The sequence below is a fragment of the Lutra lutra genome, chromosome 2 (genome assembly GCF_902655055.1).
Source record: "Lutra lutra chromosome 2, mLutLut1.2, whole genome shotgun sequence".
NCBI lineage: Eukaryota > Metazoa > Chordata > Mammalia > Carnivora > Mustelidae > Lutra > Lutra lutra.
In genome coordinates this window covers 38,981,088-38,996,464 of record NC_062279.1, presented here as the reverse complement: position 1 = coordinate 38,996,464, position 15,377 = coordinate 38,981,088, and the positions used below count along the sequence as shown (strand labels likewise).

At 45.4% G+C, this 15,377-nt stretch overlaps 1 protein-coding gene across 11 annotated transcripts in view; it reads left to right on the top strand.

The window, feature by feature from the left end:
• ANK1 (ankyrin 1) overlaps positions 1–15,377 on the top strand; it is a 204,235-nt gene that overhangs the window by 177,954 nt on the left and 10,904 nt on the right. For 9 of the 11 annotated variants that reach the window (XM_047717184.1, XM_047717188.1, XM_047717186.1 and 6 more), the window contains 2 exons: positions 11,238–11,796; positions 14,398–14,683. In XM_047717184.1, coding sequence (XP_047573140.1) covers positions 11,238–11,796; positions 14,398–14,683 — 845 coding nt within the window. The remainder of the gene's footprint in view (positions 1–11,237; positions 11,797–14,397; positions 14,684–15,377) is intronic. The other 2 variants (XM_047717189.1, XM_047717190.1) reach the window with 1 other exon arrangement.

The following is a 15,377-nucleotide window of genomic DNA, read 5'->3' as shown; positions in this document are numbered from 1 at the left end:
AGGTCTGTTTTCCTTCCTTCGTGACCCCTATTGCCATATGCACCTGGCCTGGTCAGAGCAGAAAGGGGATTAAGTTCAAAGGCCAGTTTTCTTCCCCTCCATAGGAGGGGACTGCCCTGGGCTCTTGGGTAATAAACATGAAGAAAAAAATTGCCTATAAAACAAACAAAAAAAAAAAAAAGAAAAAGAAAAAAAGAAAAGAAAAGCATGTTTCTAAAAACAAATCAGATTTCTCATATAAGAGGAAAAAAATAGACATCTCACATCCACACTTGTCAGGTCCGTTTGTTGGACAAGTTGGACATGTGGTAACGTCTACTTAGAAATAAAATGTGTTTTACTTGCGTCAACTCCTGAATCAACTGGTGAATGCAGCTCTTGTCTGAGGTCCGGTTGGCTGTCCGCTCCTTGTCTAGCTTGCTACTAACATTAAACTCTGAGAGTGATCGTTACATCTTGGTTAGCAGAAACCCACCAGGATAACCAGAGATGAGGAGAGACTTGGGTCAGGACTGCTGGTCTGTGCTCTCCCCCAAAAGCAGGATCTGTAGTTGCCTCTTACCTGATCTCCCCAAAAAGCAACCCCAGAGCGGGGAGCTCTAGACTGAGGATGGGCTGATGACTCAGGTGTGGCAGAGCCATGGGAGACTATTAGCAAGATGGGCACTTCTGAAACTCAACCTAAGGGACTCAGCAGACCTCATTATGGCACAGTCCACCCCAGATTTTGTGAGGTAATCCTCATGAGGTTGTCTGAGGCCTTACGAACATTGCTCTGACTTAGTAGTGATTCCCACTAGCACTGTGTATGGCCACCCACAGCCTCAATCAAAGCTTCTGGAGATGTGGATAGATCAGTGGGGGTTCTCTGGGGCCTGAGAGGGAGCAGTGAGGCATACACCCTAAACACCAGTACTAGAGGAAGGGCTCTAGAATAAAGAAAAGACAGGAAGTCCTGGGAGAGGGTATGCATGAGTTCTCTTCATGGACACTTTTCATTTGGATGAAATCCCATTAAAGTGAACACCATGTGAGTTCTAAGGAAGAAAGGTCCCAAAGGGTACCAAATGAGCCTTGGGCATTCTGTGGCCAGTAGAGCTACCCTCTTCCTGTCTTTATCAGGTCTTACTGAGACTCCCAAAAGTGACAGAATATTCACTTGGCTATAACCAACGGGTTGTTTAAGATGCATTCCACTTCTGACCAAAATGAGGTAAATAAGGACTGAATATATCCTCCTGCTTAAAACAGCCCCTGATACTCCAAAATGGGCCAAATATATGAAACAACAATTTTCACAACTTTGGACATGAGTCAACAAAAGACAGTGATCCTTGGGACATGGGAAACAATTGAGGAAAACTCTGTAATTGCTAGTTTCTAGGTCATGACATAGAGAAGAAAAAATCCAAGAAGTTTCCCTAGGTTGGAGAGTTGTTGAGAATCCAGAGAGAATGGAGCAACTAGAGTTGCCAAGATATAGAGTACCAGGGAAGACACAGCTGCTTAGAGAATTCTGGAGATCTTCAGATGCACTGAGTGGGATTAGACATTACAGAAGAAAAGATTAGTGGATTTGACAACATAGTGATAGAAACTCTTCAAAACCCAAAAGAAAAGAAAATTTTTAAAAAGCATCAGTGATCTTATATTTGTGAAAATAGAGTTCCCAGCAGACAAGGGTGAAAAAGCATCTGAAGAAATAAGGGCTGGAAAATATCCAAATTTGATGAAAACTATAAATACACAGATCCAAGAAGTTCAGTGAATCACATGCATGAAAAACATGAGAGCAACTATGGCAAGGCATATTTTAAACAAACTGGTCAAAACCAATGATAGAGAAAGTCTTGAAAGTAGCCAAAGAAAAAGGGACATGTACAAAAGAACAAAGACAAGAATGATTTCAAACTTCTTGTTGGAAACAATGCAAGTCAGAAGACAGTGGAGCAACATCTTTAAAGTAGATCACATCTTTAAAGAATACCTCTAAAGTAACCTAGAATTCTAACTATACCTAGCAAAAATAGCTTTCAAAAATGAAGAGAAATAAAGACTTTTCAAAATATACAAAAACTGAAAGAATTCGTCACCAGGAGACCCATGCTTCAGGCAATGTTAAGAAATAAATAAAAATCTTTCAGGCCAAAGTAAAATGATACCAGACAGAAATATAAATCTATAAGAAGGAATTAACTGCCAAAAATGTTAACTGCGAGGATAAATACATAATTCTCTAGTTAGTTACATTATTTCCTCATTATTTAAATCTCTTTAAAAGATAATCAATTATGTAAACAAAAGTAACAACAATGCAATGTTGGGTTTATAACATATGTAAAAGTGAAATGTATGATAACAATAGTAGGAAAGTAAAATAAGTTGAGGGACAAATGGAGGTATACTATTATAAAGTGCTTATACTATATACCAAGTGTTACAATTTCACTTCAAAGTACACTGTAATGTGGTGCCTGGGTGTTTCAGTCTGTTAGGCATCTGACTCTTGTTTCTGCTCAGGTCATGGTCTCAGGATCATGGGATCAGCCCAGCCTCAGGCTCCACATAAAGTGGGGAATCTACTTCTCCTCACCCTCTTCCCTTCTTCCTGCTCACACACTTTCAGTCTCTCTGTCTCTCTCTCTAAAATAAGTAAAAGTCTTTTTTAAAAAGTAGGCTGTGATAGGTCAAGGATGTATATTATGAGCCTTAAAGCAACTACTGAAATAATAAAAGAGAATTATGCCTAATAATCCATCAAAATAGATCAAATGGAATTATAATAAATTATAATTAATCCCAAAGAAGATATACAAAGAAGAAAAAGAGAAGAACAGATGGGACAAATAGAAAAGTAGAAATTAGCAAGTGATAGATTTATTTAATAAATAATCGTATTTAATAAGTTTATTATATTATTATACTATTATAATTATATATAATCATAGAATATAGATTATATTTCTATTATATTTCTATTTTATTTTTATTTTTAAAGTTTATTTTTAAATATTTACATTTTAAATATAAATGTATTTATATTATATGTGATTATACATAATATAAATTGTTATATTAAATTTTTATTATATTTGATAAATAATCTTATTAAATATAAATGGTCTACATACTCCAGTTAAAAGGCAGAGATAGTCCTACTGCATACATAGGTAAATCTCAATTCTGCCCTTCAAATATCAAAACACAAATTCCTTAAAAGTAAAAGGATGAGAAAAGATAAACTGTGCTAACATTAATCAAAAGATAACTGACATGGCTATATTAACATCAAACAAGTAGGTTTCAGAACGAAGAATATTACCAGTGAGGAAAAAAATAATTTCGTAAGTAGTTCATCCAGAGGGCTTAATAACCCTAATGTTTATGCACCTAGTAATATAGCTTTAAAATGCATGAAGCAAAGACTGAGAAAACTGCCATGAGAAATAGACAAAACCACAGTTACAGTGGGAGATTTCAATAACCCTGTCTTGATAATTAATAGAACAAGTAGAGAAATCAGTAAGCATATAGAAGGTTAGAGCAGAGCTATCCTCCAACTTGACCTAATTGACACTTATAAACATTCCACTGCATGACAGCAGCAGGCATGTTCCTTCAGTTGCATCTGGAACTCCCACCAACATGGACCATATTCTAGACCATGAAGCAAGTCTCAGATTTAGAAGATTTTGGAATATACAAAGCATGTTCTCTGACCACAGTGAAACGAAATTAGAAAACAATAACAGAAAATCTGGGAAATTTCAAATATTTGGAGCTAAATAATTCACTCCTAAATAAACCATGGATCAAACAAGAGAGTAAAAGGGAAATTAGAATATAGTCCAAGTTGAATGTAAGTAAGAACACAAGACATCAAAATTGATAGGATGCCAATTGTTGTGTGTTGGACTCAGCCTATCAACAGCTAGTATTGTGGATGGACCAGCCCTCGTGGATATTATTATGATTGTAAGATGCCCATTAGCAATGATCACCAGGTTTGCAGTGGGGGGGGGAGTTTATTACTTATAGAACTTGAAAATTATATAGCATATTTAGGACCACATAGCAAAGTTGTGAGAAGAGAGACAGAGAACAAGCTTGAGGCTGGGGTTCTGCTTTTTGGAGGGGTTAAAAGTTGGGGCCTAGGGTCTTATGGGCTCCCTTTTTCTTTTAAAGATTTTTTTAAATTATTATTTTTACTTATTTATCTTATTTATTTTATTTATTTGAGAGAGAGAAAGAACACAAGCAGGAGGGACAGGCAAAGGGAGAGGGAGAAGCAGACTCCCTGCTGAGCAGGGAGCCCACATGGGTCTCAATTCCAGGCCCCTGAGATCATGACCTGAGCCCAAGGTGGACACTTAACCAACTGAGCCACCCCGGTGCCTCTCATGGGCTCACTCTTCATTGGTAAATTTAAAACATAAGAGTGGGAATTTAAAGCACAAGAAAATAAAAATCAAGTGGCCCAAATGATCAGTTGCTGAAATCAACCAAGATTTACGTAACAGAGGGGCTTCAATCAGGGGAGGTGGTCTGGCCTTTACCTAGTCATGGCCTGGCAATGTGTTTATTTGAGGTAGCCACCTTGGAAGTGGCTACATGGACAATCAAAGCTTAGGTCAACGCAACACACTTGCGTCACAGAAACTAAAAAAAGAAAAAGTAAAGAAAACCCACAGTCAGAGCTTATAAAACACTAGTAAGGCAGTACTCAGAGGGGACAACGTCCACATGGGAAAAGAGAAACTTTCTCAAATTTTAAAAAGCTAGCCACATGACAGAAAGGAAATACCTAACTCCAGCCCTTGCTAGCTATCTTTTCCCACCTCAGGTAGAGGGGAAAAAACCTTAATACTTGTGAAGTTCATAGTCCAAAGGCATAGAGACTCACGAAAAGACTGAGACCAAAACATAGGACTAGAGAATGCTTTTCTTCCCTCCACACCTCACCACTGTATTACTAAAGGCCTATTCACAGCACTTCCTTTCATTCAGTATATCACTTCTGGATATCAAGAAAAATTACAATTTTTTTGTAATTATTTGTAATTTGTAATTTGTCTTAGAAACTTGTAATTTGTCTTACAAAGACACCCCAAAAGGCAAAAACACAGTTTGAAGAGACTGAGCAAGCGTTAGAACCAGTCATGGCAAGGGATGTTGGAATTATCAGACTGGGGATTTAAAACGACTATGATCAATATGCTAAGGGTTCTAATGGACAAAGTGGGCATCATCTAGGAGTAGATGGGTGTTATAAGCAGAGAGGTGGAAATCCTAAGAAAGAACCAGAAAGAAACACTAGAGATGAGACTATAAATGAAGAATGCCTTTGATGGGCTTACTAACCCAGCCACAGCTGAGGAAAGACTCTTTGAGCTTGAGGCTAAGTCAACAGGAATCTCCCAAATCAAAAAGTAAAGAGAGCAAAGACCGAAAGAAACAGACTAGAATATCCAAGGAGTGTGGAGTGACTACAAAAGGTATAATATACACATGATGGCAATACTAGATGGAGAAGAAAGAAAGGAACAGAAGAAATACTTGAAAAAATAAGGACTGAGAATTTACCCAAATTAATGTCAGACACCAACCCCCAGATCCAGAAAGCTCAGAGAACACAACAGGATAAATGTCAAAAACCATGCGTAAGCATATCATTTTCAAATCACAGAAAGTCAAAGATAAAGAAAAAAATCCTCCAAAAAGGAGCGGGGCAGGAAGGAAAAAACCTTACCTATAGTGGAACAAAGATAACATCACATCTGACTTCTCTTAGAAGCCCTACAGACAAGAAGGAAGTGAAATGAAACATTTAAACTGTTGAGAAGGAAAAACACCAACCTGGAATTCTGGATCCTCTTAAATTTTATATTTCAAAAGTAAAAGATGAAAAAAGACTTCTCAGACAACCAAAAATTGAGGAAATTTGTTGTCAGCAGACCTGCCTTACAGAAAGTATTAAAAGAAGTTCCTTCAAGAGTAGGAAGAGAGTATGGGTGGGGAACCTATGGATGGACATTAAGTAAGGAAGAGCATCAAAAAAAGATTAAGTGAAAATAAAATAAAAACAAATTTTCTTGTTCTTAGTTGATGACAGTTTGTTCAAAATGATAATAGCAATAACATATTCAATTACACATGCATCTTATGCACACACACACACACACATGCTTATGTGTAAGTGGAGTGAATGATGAGTGGTGGAATTAAGATTATTTTGTTATTATAAGGCACTCACACTACCTGTGCTGTAGTGTTATTTGAAAGGGGACTGTATGAGTGTATATTGCAAACACCAGGGCAACCACTAAAAAAAATTTTAAAGAAGCATAACTAATATGCTAAGAAAGGAGAAAAGATGGGAATCATATAAAACACTCAGTTAAAACCACAAAAGGCAGAAAAAGAATAGAAGATAAAAATAGAAACAAAGAACAAGGGCAACAAATAGAAAAGAGTAGCAAATGCGGCATATATCAATCCAGCTATATCAAGAATCACTTTGAGAGTCAGTGGTCTAAATGCACCAATTAAAAGACTCGGAATGCATCAAAAAACACATCTTGTCTGCATGAAAACCATTTTAAATATGAAGACACGTGTAGATTTAAAGTAAATGGGTGTACAAAAATACACCATGCTAACACTAATGAGAAGAATCCATGAGAAGCTAAATTAATTCCAGGCAGAGCAGACTTCGAAGCAAAGTTATCAGGGATAAAGAGGGGCTTTATATCATGAGAAAGAGGTCAGTTCTCCAAGAAGGCATAATAATCCTTAATGTGTATGTGCCTAACAACAGAGCACCAAACTATGGGAGGCAAACAGCAAGAGAGAACAGCAAGGAGAAACAGATGAATCCACTACCAGAGTTGGAAACTCCAGCATCCCTCTATCAGAAATGGACAGACCTCGTAGGCAGAAAATGGGTGAGGACACAATTGAACTCAATACCATCAACTGGATGTGACAGACGTCTACAGCCTACTTCAACCAACAGCAGCAGAATACACATTTTTCTCAAGTTCACATGGAACACGCACCAAGATAGACCATATGCAGGGTCATAAGACACACCTTAATAAATTTAAAGAATAGAAATAAATAAATCAATATAATTCGTCAGATTAACAAACTATAACAGGAAAACCATATGGTTATCACAATAGATGCAGAAAACATATTTGACAAATCCAACATCCATTCCTTATTAAAACAACAACAACAACAAAAGATGGATAAATTCGTGGAACAGAATGGAGTCCAGAAATAGAACCACATATGTAAGAACAACCAACTTTCAACAAAAATACGAAGGCAATTCATGGAGAAAGGATAATGGGGCTGGAACAATTGGATATCCATAAGCAAAGATGAATTTGGATTTATACGTTACATCAGCATATACAAAAATTAACTCAAAGTGGATGGTGGCTTAAGTGTGAAACCTAACATAAAAACTTACAGATATTAACAAAAATCTATACAACTTCTAGAAGGAAACATAAAAGAAAACCTTAGAAAAATCTTGGGCAAGGCAAAGATTTCTTAGCTACAATGGTGTAAATGCGATCTGTACAAAAGATAAATTGGGCTTCATCAAATTTAAAAACTTCTGCTATTCAAAATACACTGTTAAGTGAAAAACTAAGCCACAGATTGAGAGAATATATTGGAAATAATCATCTGACATAGGACTGGTATCCAGGATATATAAAGAATTCTCAAAACTCAATAAGAAGAAAACAAACACTCCAATTTTTAGATCAGAAAATTTGAACAGACCGTTAACCCAGAAGAGACACAGAGGGCAAATAAACACGTAACAAGGCGCTCAGCATTATTAGTCATTAAAAAAGTACAAAATAAAACTATAAGGAGATCCCGTGACCCCGCTGTGAGAATGGCTAAAATGGAGAAGACCAATCATATGAGGTGTCAATGAGGATATTGGAGGAACTGACCCTCTCATCCACTGCTGGTGTGACTATAAAAGGGGACAACCAATTTGGAAAAGACTTTACTTCCTGAGAAGATAAAATGCACCTAGGATCCAGACACCCGGTTCCCAGGTGTGTGCCCCAAAGAAAAAGCATACGTTCACACAGACAGGCAGCTTTATTTGTAACAGCCCCAAACCGGAAGCAAGTCACATGGGCGCTCACAGGTAAATGGATGAACCACCTGTGATGCATCCACCTAATGGAACACAGTGCAGCGGTAACAATGGATAAGTCATCGCTGTGCTCAACAGCACAATGATACCCAAATCGCTACACCCAGTGAAAGAAACCAGACTGAAAAGAGTATATACTGTATAAGTCCATTTCTAGAAAGTTCTGGGAAATGCAACCTCATACACAGTGACAGGAGCAGATCGGTGGTTCCCTGGGAACGGGAATGCAAGAAGGAAGGATTGCAAAGAAACGTGAGGACACCTTTCAAGAGCAATGAATGTCCCTCTTTTTGTTGTGATGATGGTTCCTTGGAACTTATCCAATTATCTACTTTAAAATATGTGCACTTACTGTATGTCAGCTATACCTCAATAAAGCAATTTTAAAAGACACTAATGGTTAAATCGAGTGACAAGTCCACTCCTACTGTGTGCCCTGAGCCAGTTGCTGAACCTCTAGTTTGCTAATCTATAGAGTAGGGGGTAATATTGCTTTCCTTGTAAGGTTGTTGTGATGACTAAAAATGACATATTTAGTATAGGTGTTGTTTTTGTTTTTTTAACAAAATAGGTAATTAATTAGTAATGGAAATACCATAATAATGCTCTCAAGAATAAGAAGAGGGGTGCCTGGGTGGCTCAATTGGTTAAGCATCTGCCTTCCTCCCAGGTCATGATCCTAGGGTCCTGGGATTGAGCCCCGCGTGCGTCAGGCTCCCTGCTCAGCAGGGAGTCTGATTCTCCCTCTCCCTCTGCTCTTCCCTCAGCTAATGTGCTCCTCTTGCTCTGCTCTTTCTCTTAAGTAAATGAATAAAATCTTAAAACAAAGGGGTGGGGGATAAGAAATATAATCACTTGACTCTTAAACGTTCTGCTGGTATATATTCCAGAGAGATTTCCTTGGAGGGATTGAAGGCTGTTGGTCCTGGTTTCCCAATTCCTTAGGTCATGGTTCCACATAGAGTGACTTGGATTTAACACGGGAAGATTTGGCCCACCGGTTTCTCCTACTCTCCCACCTCCTCTTTGTGCCTCCTTGTTTGGCCAGAGCTGTTAGTCTATAAGCACACTGTTACCCTCCCAGCCACCCAGCCCCTGATGGTCTTTTCCTCCTCCTCATCTTGAGCCTTGGAACCACAGAGACTTCTAGAGATAGATCCGTCAGGGAGAAAACTCTCCCAGGATGATGAAGAGAGGATGTATGTTAATCATACAGCCTGGTTCCTGGCACCTGGGACACATACATGAATCAGCAATGGTGGTTTTACTAAATGTGGCTGGGGGTATCCGTCCTGGCTCCTGTGTCCTCCTCACACACCTGAAGAGTTTTGCAGTAGTCACCAGGCCCTATGGAGTCCCAATCCTGTTCTAGGAAAGTGGGAGGGAGAGGGAGACACCATTCCTGCCCTCCAAGAGTGTACTGTCCCACGAAGCAGCTTAACAAGGACCACAGGACAGGTTCAAAGATGAGGGGAGATGAGGTGAGCCAAAGTTGCTGGGAGAATGTCAAGAAAACAGGGCGACGAGAACCTGTCTTATTTGTGTGTGTTTGTGTGTTTGTAATCCTCAGCCCAGTGCCTGGCCTGTAAGTGCCCTTGGTTAGTATCTTTGGGTTGAACAAGTGAGTGAATGAGGATAGCCACAAGTAGAGCAGCAACAGGCTGCATTCCAGCCTAGGGATGAGGGTCCATTTGGGTGGGAGAAAGGCCAAACTCGGGGAAGGGCTGGACGCAGGGTGGTGAGGGGTGAAGGGCGGGACAAAGAGTCTGGACACTTGGTTAGGGGCCTCTCTGGGCACAGGAAGGTCCCTAGAGACGGCAGGGGCAGCTCGCCCATACCCAGGGGTCCTGTTTTGGTGCTACGGGGTCTTTAGGCTCCGGTTTCCCAACTAAGCTGAGCTGGATGGAGAAGCTTGCCTTCCGGTCCCTTCACCAACCCACAGAGTGGCACAAGGTCTGAAGTGGAGTCAGAGGGCCTCTTTGCCCTATCCATGGACCCCCACTTGTGTCTAGAGGAGAGCGGAGGAGCCAACTGACAGAACACTGTCAGATTCCTCATACGCTTACCCGTGCCCCTCACTCGGGCTCTGAGTCACTTCTGAACATGAGGGAGCCAATGTCAGAGCCCAGCAGAAGACTAGCAGGGATGCGCATGAGAGCCAGTCACAAGGAGCAGACATATGAAAAGGCTACAGCGACCACCGGGCCAGGCCTGTTCTAGCTGGCCGCAGTTCCGCCAGCTCACCGCTGACCTGGGCCCGGTGGGAACAGCGCATGGCCTGCAGGCCAGGAGCTTCCGGGCGGAGCCAGAAGCACCAGCTGACGGGCCTCCTGTTGCCCTCTGACCCGGTCTCCCCCATTCTGAACCCTAAGAACTCTCACTCGTACCACTTAGATCCCTCAGAATTTCCAGAACCCATCTGTAACTTGAGGAAGAGTGACTTCATCTGAAACCAAGTGGTTTCCCACTTGACCACTGCACGGAGGGTGGGTGTTCCGGGTACCCCATCAGGCCCCTCCGAGCTTGGTTACTGCCCCCAGATCTGGGGAGGCTGGTCCCTCCCTTGAAGGTACCTCCCTGGCTGGTTTCCCCAAGGCGTGTGCTAAAAGAATGTTTTGAGCAAAGAAAGAGCAGCACTTCTTTCTGCCCAGACGTCCAGCGGTGGGCTTTCATCCGGTTGGAGACAGATGGGAGCACAAATCCTTCAGATCAAGCCTTCTTGATCTATCGCTCTGAACCGGAGAAGAAAGAATTCCAGTCTCTGCTCTTTGCCATTCAGCAAAGGAGCCCTTGTCTCCCCCTCCCCCTTCCCGCCTGTCCCCTACCCATCCCGGAGCCTTGTTCCTCCTGCCCCCATGCCCTGGGCAGCAGCCACACGCCTGAGCGTTGGACACTGAGCTTGGAAAGCCTCCCTACCCGCAATGCGCATGCGTATCTATGGCCGTGCCTGTGCGTGCGTGTGCGTGAGCGTGAGCGTGGGTTTGCACGTATGCGTGTGTGACAAAAATCGCTTCTGGAGCATGTTGCCCTCTATCTGCCCATCCAGGTTACTCCTCGCTGCAGGACGAACTGCTGTCCCCCGCCTCCCTGCACTACGCGCTTCCCTCTCCGCTGCGCGCAGACCAGTACTGGAACGAGGTGGCCGTCATAGACGCCATCCCCTTGGCGGCCACGGAGCATGACGCCATGCTGGAGATGTCTGACATGCAGGTGTGGTCCGCAGGCCTCACACCCTCCCTGGTCACTGCTGAGGACTCCTCTCTGGAGTGCAGCAAGGCCGAGGACTCTGACGCCACCGGCCATGAGTGGAAGCCGGAGGGGGTGCTCTCCGAGGGACCCCAGGGCCCCACGCTGGGCTCTCTGGACCTTGTGGAGGACGACACAGTGGATTCAGATGCCATAAATGGCCTTATCGATTTGCTTGACCAGGAGGAAGGTCAGAGGTCAGAAGAGAAGCTGCCAGGTCACGAGAGGCAGGAGGACGCCCCAGGTGCAGGGCAGGACTCAGAGAATCAAGTGTCTCTTGTTGCAGGCCAGCAGAGGGTGCAAGCCCACATCACAGAATCCCCCAGCGTGAGTCGGGTGATGGAGATGAGCCAGGACAGGTAAGGGGCTGGGCGGCTGGGGAGGGGTACCTTCCGTCTTCCTGGGCTTCGGGGTGAGCAGGTGAGGGGGGTGGGTAGGCGAAGCAGCTTGGTAGGGCGCTGGCTGGCCTCTGGAGTCCCCCGCTGTCGCTCGGGCCTCGGTCCTGTGGGCATGGAGCCTGATCTGCAAAGGCCAGTCCTTGCCCAAGATGCCCCTGGGTGTGGCCTGCTGGAGGGAGGCTGGCGGGTGGGCGTGAGGAGAGAGATGATGAGGCTTGGGCCAGCCACCTCTCTGGTGAGGTGAGGGTAGGCACTCTGGGCCCTGGGGCTATTGGGCGCTTGTTGGGGAAGACCATATTTAGAAACCTGGAGGCTCCAGGGAGGGCCAGGCTAGTGACTCAGGCAGTCACACAGCCTGCGTGTGACAGGGCTGATAAGGTGCCCTTCTGCTCTACCCTGCTGAAAGTGTGAGGTTGGGGGGCTTCATTCGGGCGGGACAGAACTTGTGGCTGTGGAGACATTGGGGCTCTCCTAGGCCTGCAGCAGGCAGCAGTGTGGGCAGGTCAGGCAGGGAGCCTTGGGCAGACACCGAGGGTCTCAGGCCTCAGGTCCGATTCACATCTGTGGCTGGGGGGCCCGCCACACCCATGGGGTTGGGCAGACTGCAGAGGACACTTTGGCCTTCCTGGACTGGCACAGGAACTGAGCGACAGTGGCCCTTTCCCCCGAAATTGCATCCTCAAGTTTCCCTAAAGCAAGGAGATGGTCTCCGGGCTCCCCGAAGGCTGGGCACACCCACCACACCCCACAGCTCAGGGCTGCCCAGGCTGCAGGGAACCTGTTCTCGTGGCCTCTTCCCACCCCAGCTGGCTCTCTGCCCTGCTCAGAAGCCCAATCTGAGTGGGCCCTTCCCCAGGATCCACCCGGTGCTGCCCAAATACTGTAGGCAGAGGAAAAAGAAAGCCATTTACAAGATGGGAAAAAAGGGTTTATGTAATTGTATTTTCGTTTCCCAAATGAATCCTTTGATGACCTGGGAGAGTTTGGGTGGGGGGGTGGCCTGTGAGAATTCCGAGAGATACGGTGGGAACCCTGTGGCTGAGGCCACTCCCAACAACCCGTGACAGCCAGTCACTGAGCAGCACTGACTGGGCTGGCCTGGCCGCCCTAGGGGGAACCGGAAGGCCTGGTGCTAGGCCTTGGAGTGGTACGGTTTGGTTCTCTGACTGCAGTCAGCCTTCTAGTGGGGACAGGTGAATTTCGTTCACTCCCCCCACCAGTATGTGTGGAGCCCCTGCTGGGTGCCGGGCACCTATAAACTGTGCCAGGATTGTGGCATGGAACAGGACACGCAGAAGTCTCCATCTGCTGAAAGTTTTATGTTCTATTGGGGAGACGGACAATAAATGAGGTAAAGCTATTGAAATGGAAAGTAATTAAAAAGGAAAAGTTAGGGGACCCTGCGTGGCTCAGTTTGTTAAGCATCCGACTCTTGATTTCGGCTCAGGTCACCATCTCAGGGTTGTGAGATCAAGACCCATGTTGGGCTCCATGCTGGGTGTGGAGCCTGCTTGAGATTCTCTCTCCTTCCCTCTTTGCCCTCTCTTCCACAAAAGAAGGGAAACATTAGGTCATGGTCCTAAAAAGGAAAATAAGTGGGGGGTGGTAGGTCTTATGTACCCATGTGGAGAGCAGATGGCTAAAATGAGGGGTAGGTAGCCCGGAAGCCTGAGACTGTGACGTTGGAGTAAAGAGCAGAAAGAATTAAGGGGTGAGCCATGTGAATACTGAGGGCATGTATCCACCAGAAGGCCCAGCCAACACAAAGGCCTTACAGGGAAGACTGGGCGGGACAGGTCAGAGAGAAAGTGTGGCCTTGACCATGAGTGACTCATGATTGTGGCCTTGATCATGCTGTCCCTGAGATGCCTATGAGACCCCCAAAGCAGAGATGTGCTGGAGGCATTTGGGTCTACACATCCACAGATCAAGGAGGAGGTACTGTGCACATCTGGGCACAAGGAGCACACAGATGGGGTGCGAGGCCATGGACTGAATGGGCTCACTTCAGAAGTGGGCGTAGGTAGAGATGAACTCTGAGAACTGAGCCCTGGGGCGCTTCCATGTTCAGGAGTTAGAGAAATTAGGAGAAACTAACAAAGGACAACACTAAGAAGTGGTGGCTGGGCGGTGGGGGGGACCAGGCAAATGTGGTGTCCTAGAAGCCATAGAAGAGCATGTTTCCAAGGGAGAGTGTGGTGGCTTTATTGGATGAGCACTGGGATAAGGACCGTGGCAGGCAGGTGGCCAGAGGGCTGGAGAGGAGGCAGGTGAGGTGATGGGCATGGAGGCCTGAGTGACGCCCATCAGGGTGAGCCAAGTGCCTCAGGAACCCAGCGTGGAGAGCCTTCCACTTAAAGTGACAGGGCCAGTGGTACTGGTCTCCACGGCCCTTTCCTCCTGGACAGCAGGGATGGCCCCTCTGGGCAGGACAGGCAGCCGTGTGCTGGCTGTGGAGTTTGCTCATATTGTCCCATCCCTCCAGCTCTGGAGGGGGAGGGTGTCTGAGCAGCCAGAGACCGAAGGATAACCAGGTGTCCTTTCTCTCTCCCTGGACCCCAGACTACAACACTGGGATGAGGAAGGCTCCATTGTCTCATACCTACAAGACACTGCCCGAAGTTCCTGGCCAGAGGAGGTCACCCAAGGCCCACACTCCTTCCAGAGTACCGTCACCACCATCCAAGAGCTGGAGCCCAGTGGGTCGCACAAGCATGAGAAGGTCCTGGTGTCAGCAGCTGAGCACGTCTGGGAAGGGCAGCCAGAGGCTGAGAGCAGGGCACGGAGACGACAGAGTCACCAAGAGTGGGTGCAGGAGGCTCAGAGCACCTTCTCCCTGATGGCAGAGGTGAGCGCACACCGAGGTGCCCGCCAGTGCCCAGAGGGGCGCAGGAGGGGCCTGAGGCCCAGGGTGGCCTCTCCTCTAGGTGAGCCCCAGGCCGAGCCAGCTTCCTTTCTTTAAAAATTGTGGTGTGACTTTGCTGTCTCTACAAGTAAGGATACAAAGTCACGGTCTCTGCTGAGGGAGGGGAGGAGCTAATGTTCCCAGAGCTTCTTGCCCCGAGGTCGCAGGATCTGAGGGGGGCTTTGGAGTTAGGTCTGGCTGATTCCGAAGCCACGGTTTTTGTTGGTTTTCTTGTTCCATTGCGTGTCTTAGGAAGGGTGTAGAGCGGAGAGACCTGGGTGTTAGGCTAACTCAGTCCTACCGTGGTCTGTGTGGCCACGGACAGGCCACTCGGTTCTCAGCACTTTGGCTGTGGTCACCATCTCAGGTGACCTGAGGGGTGCCTGGGTTATTGCCTGGGCTTGGGAATGCTGGGGTCCTCTCGGCGGGGCTCAGTGGGTGGAGGGAGGGGGCGCCCTGCCTCCCTCAGACCTCCCTCCCCACTCAGGGTGTGCCCAGCGGTACTTATTTTATCTATTCCCTGTGACTTCACTCCCCATTCCCATTCTCATACAGATCCATTTTAATGTATTCAGGGAATGATTTTTTTATTATGAAAAATCACAGATAAATACAAAACCAGAATAGCACATTAATT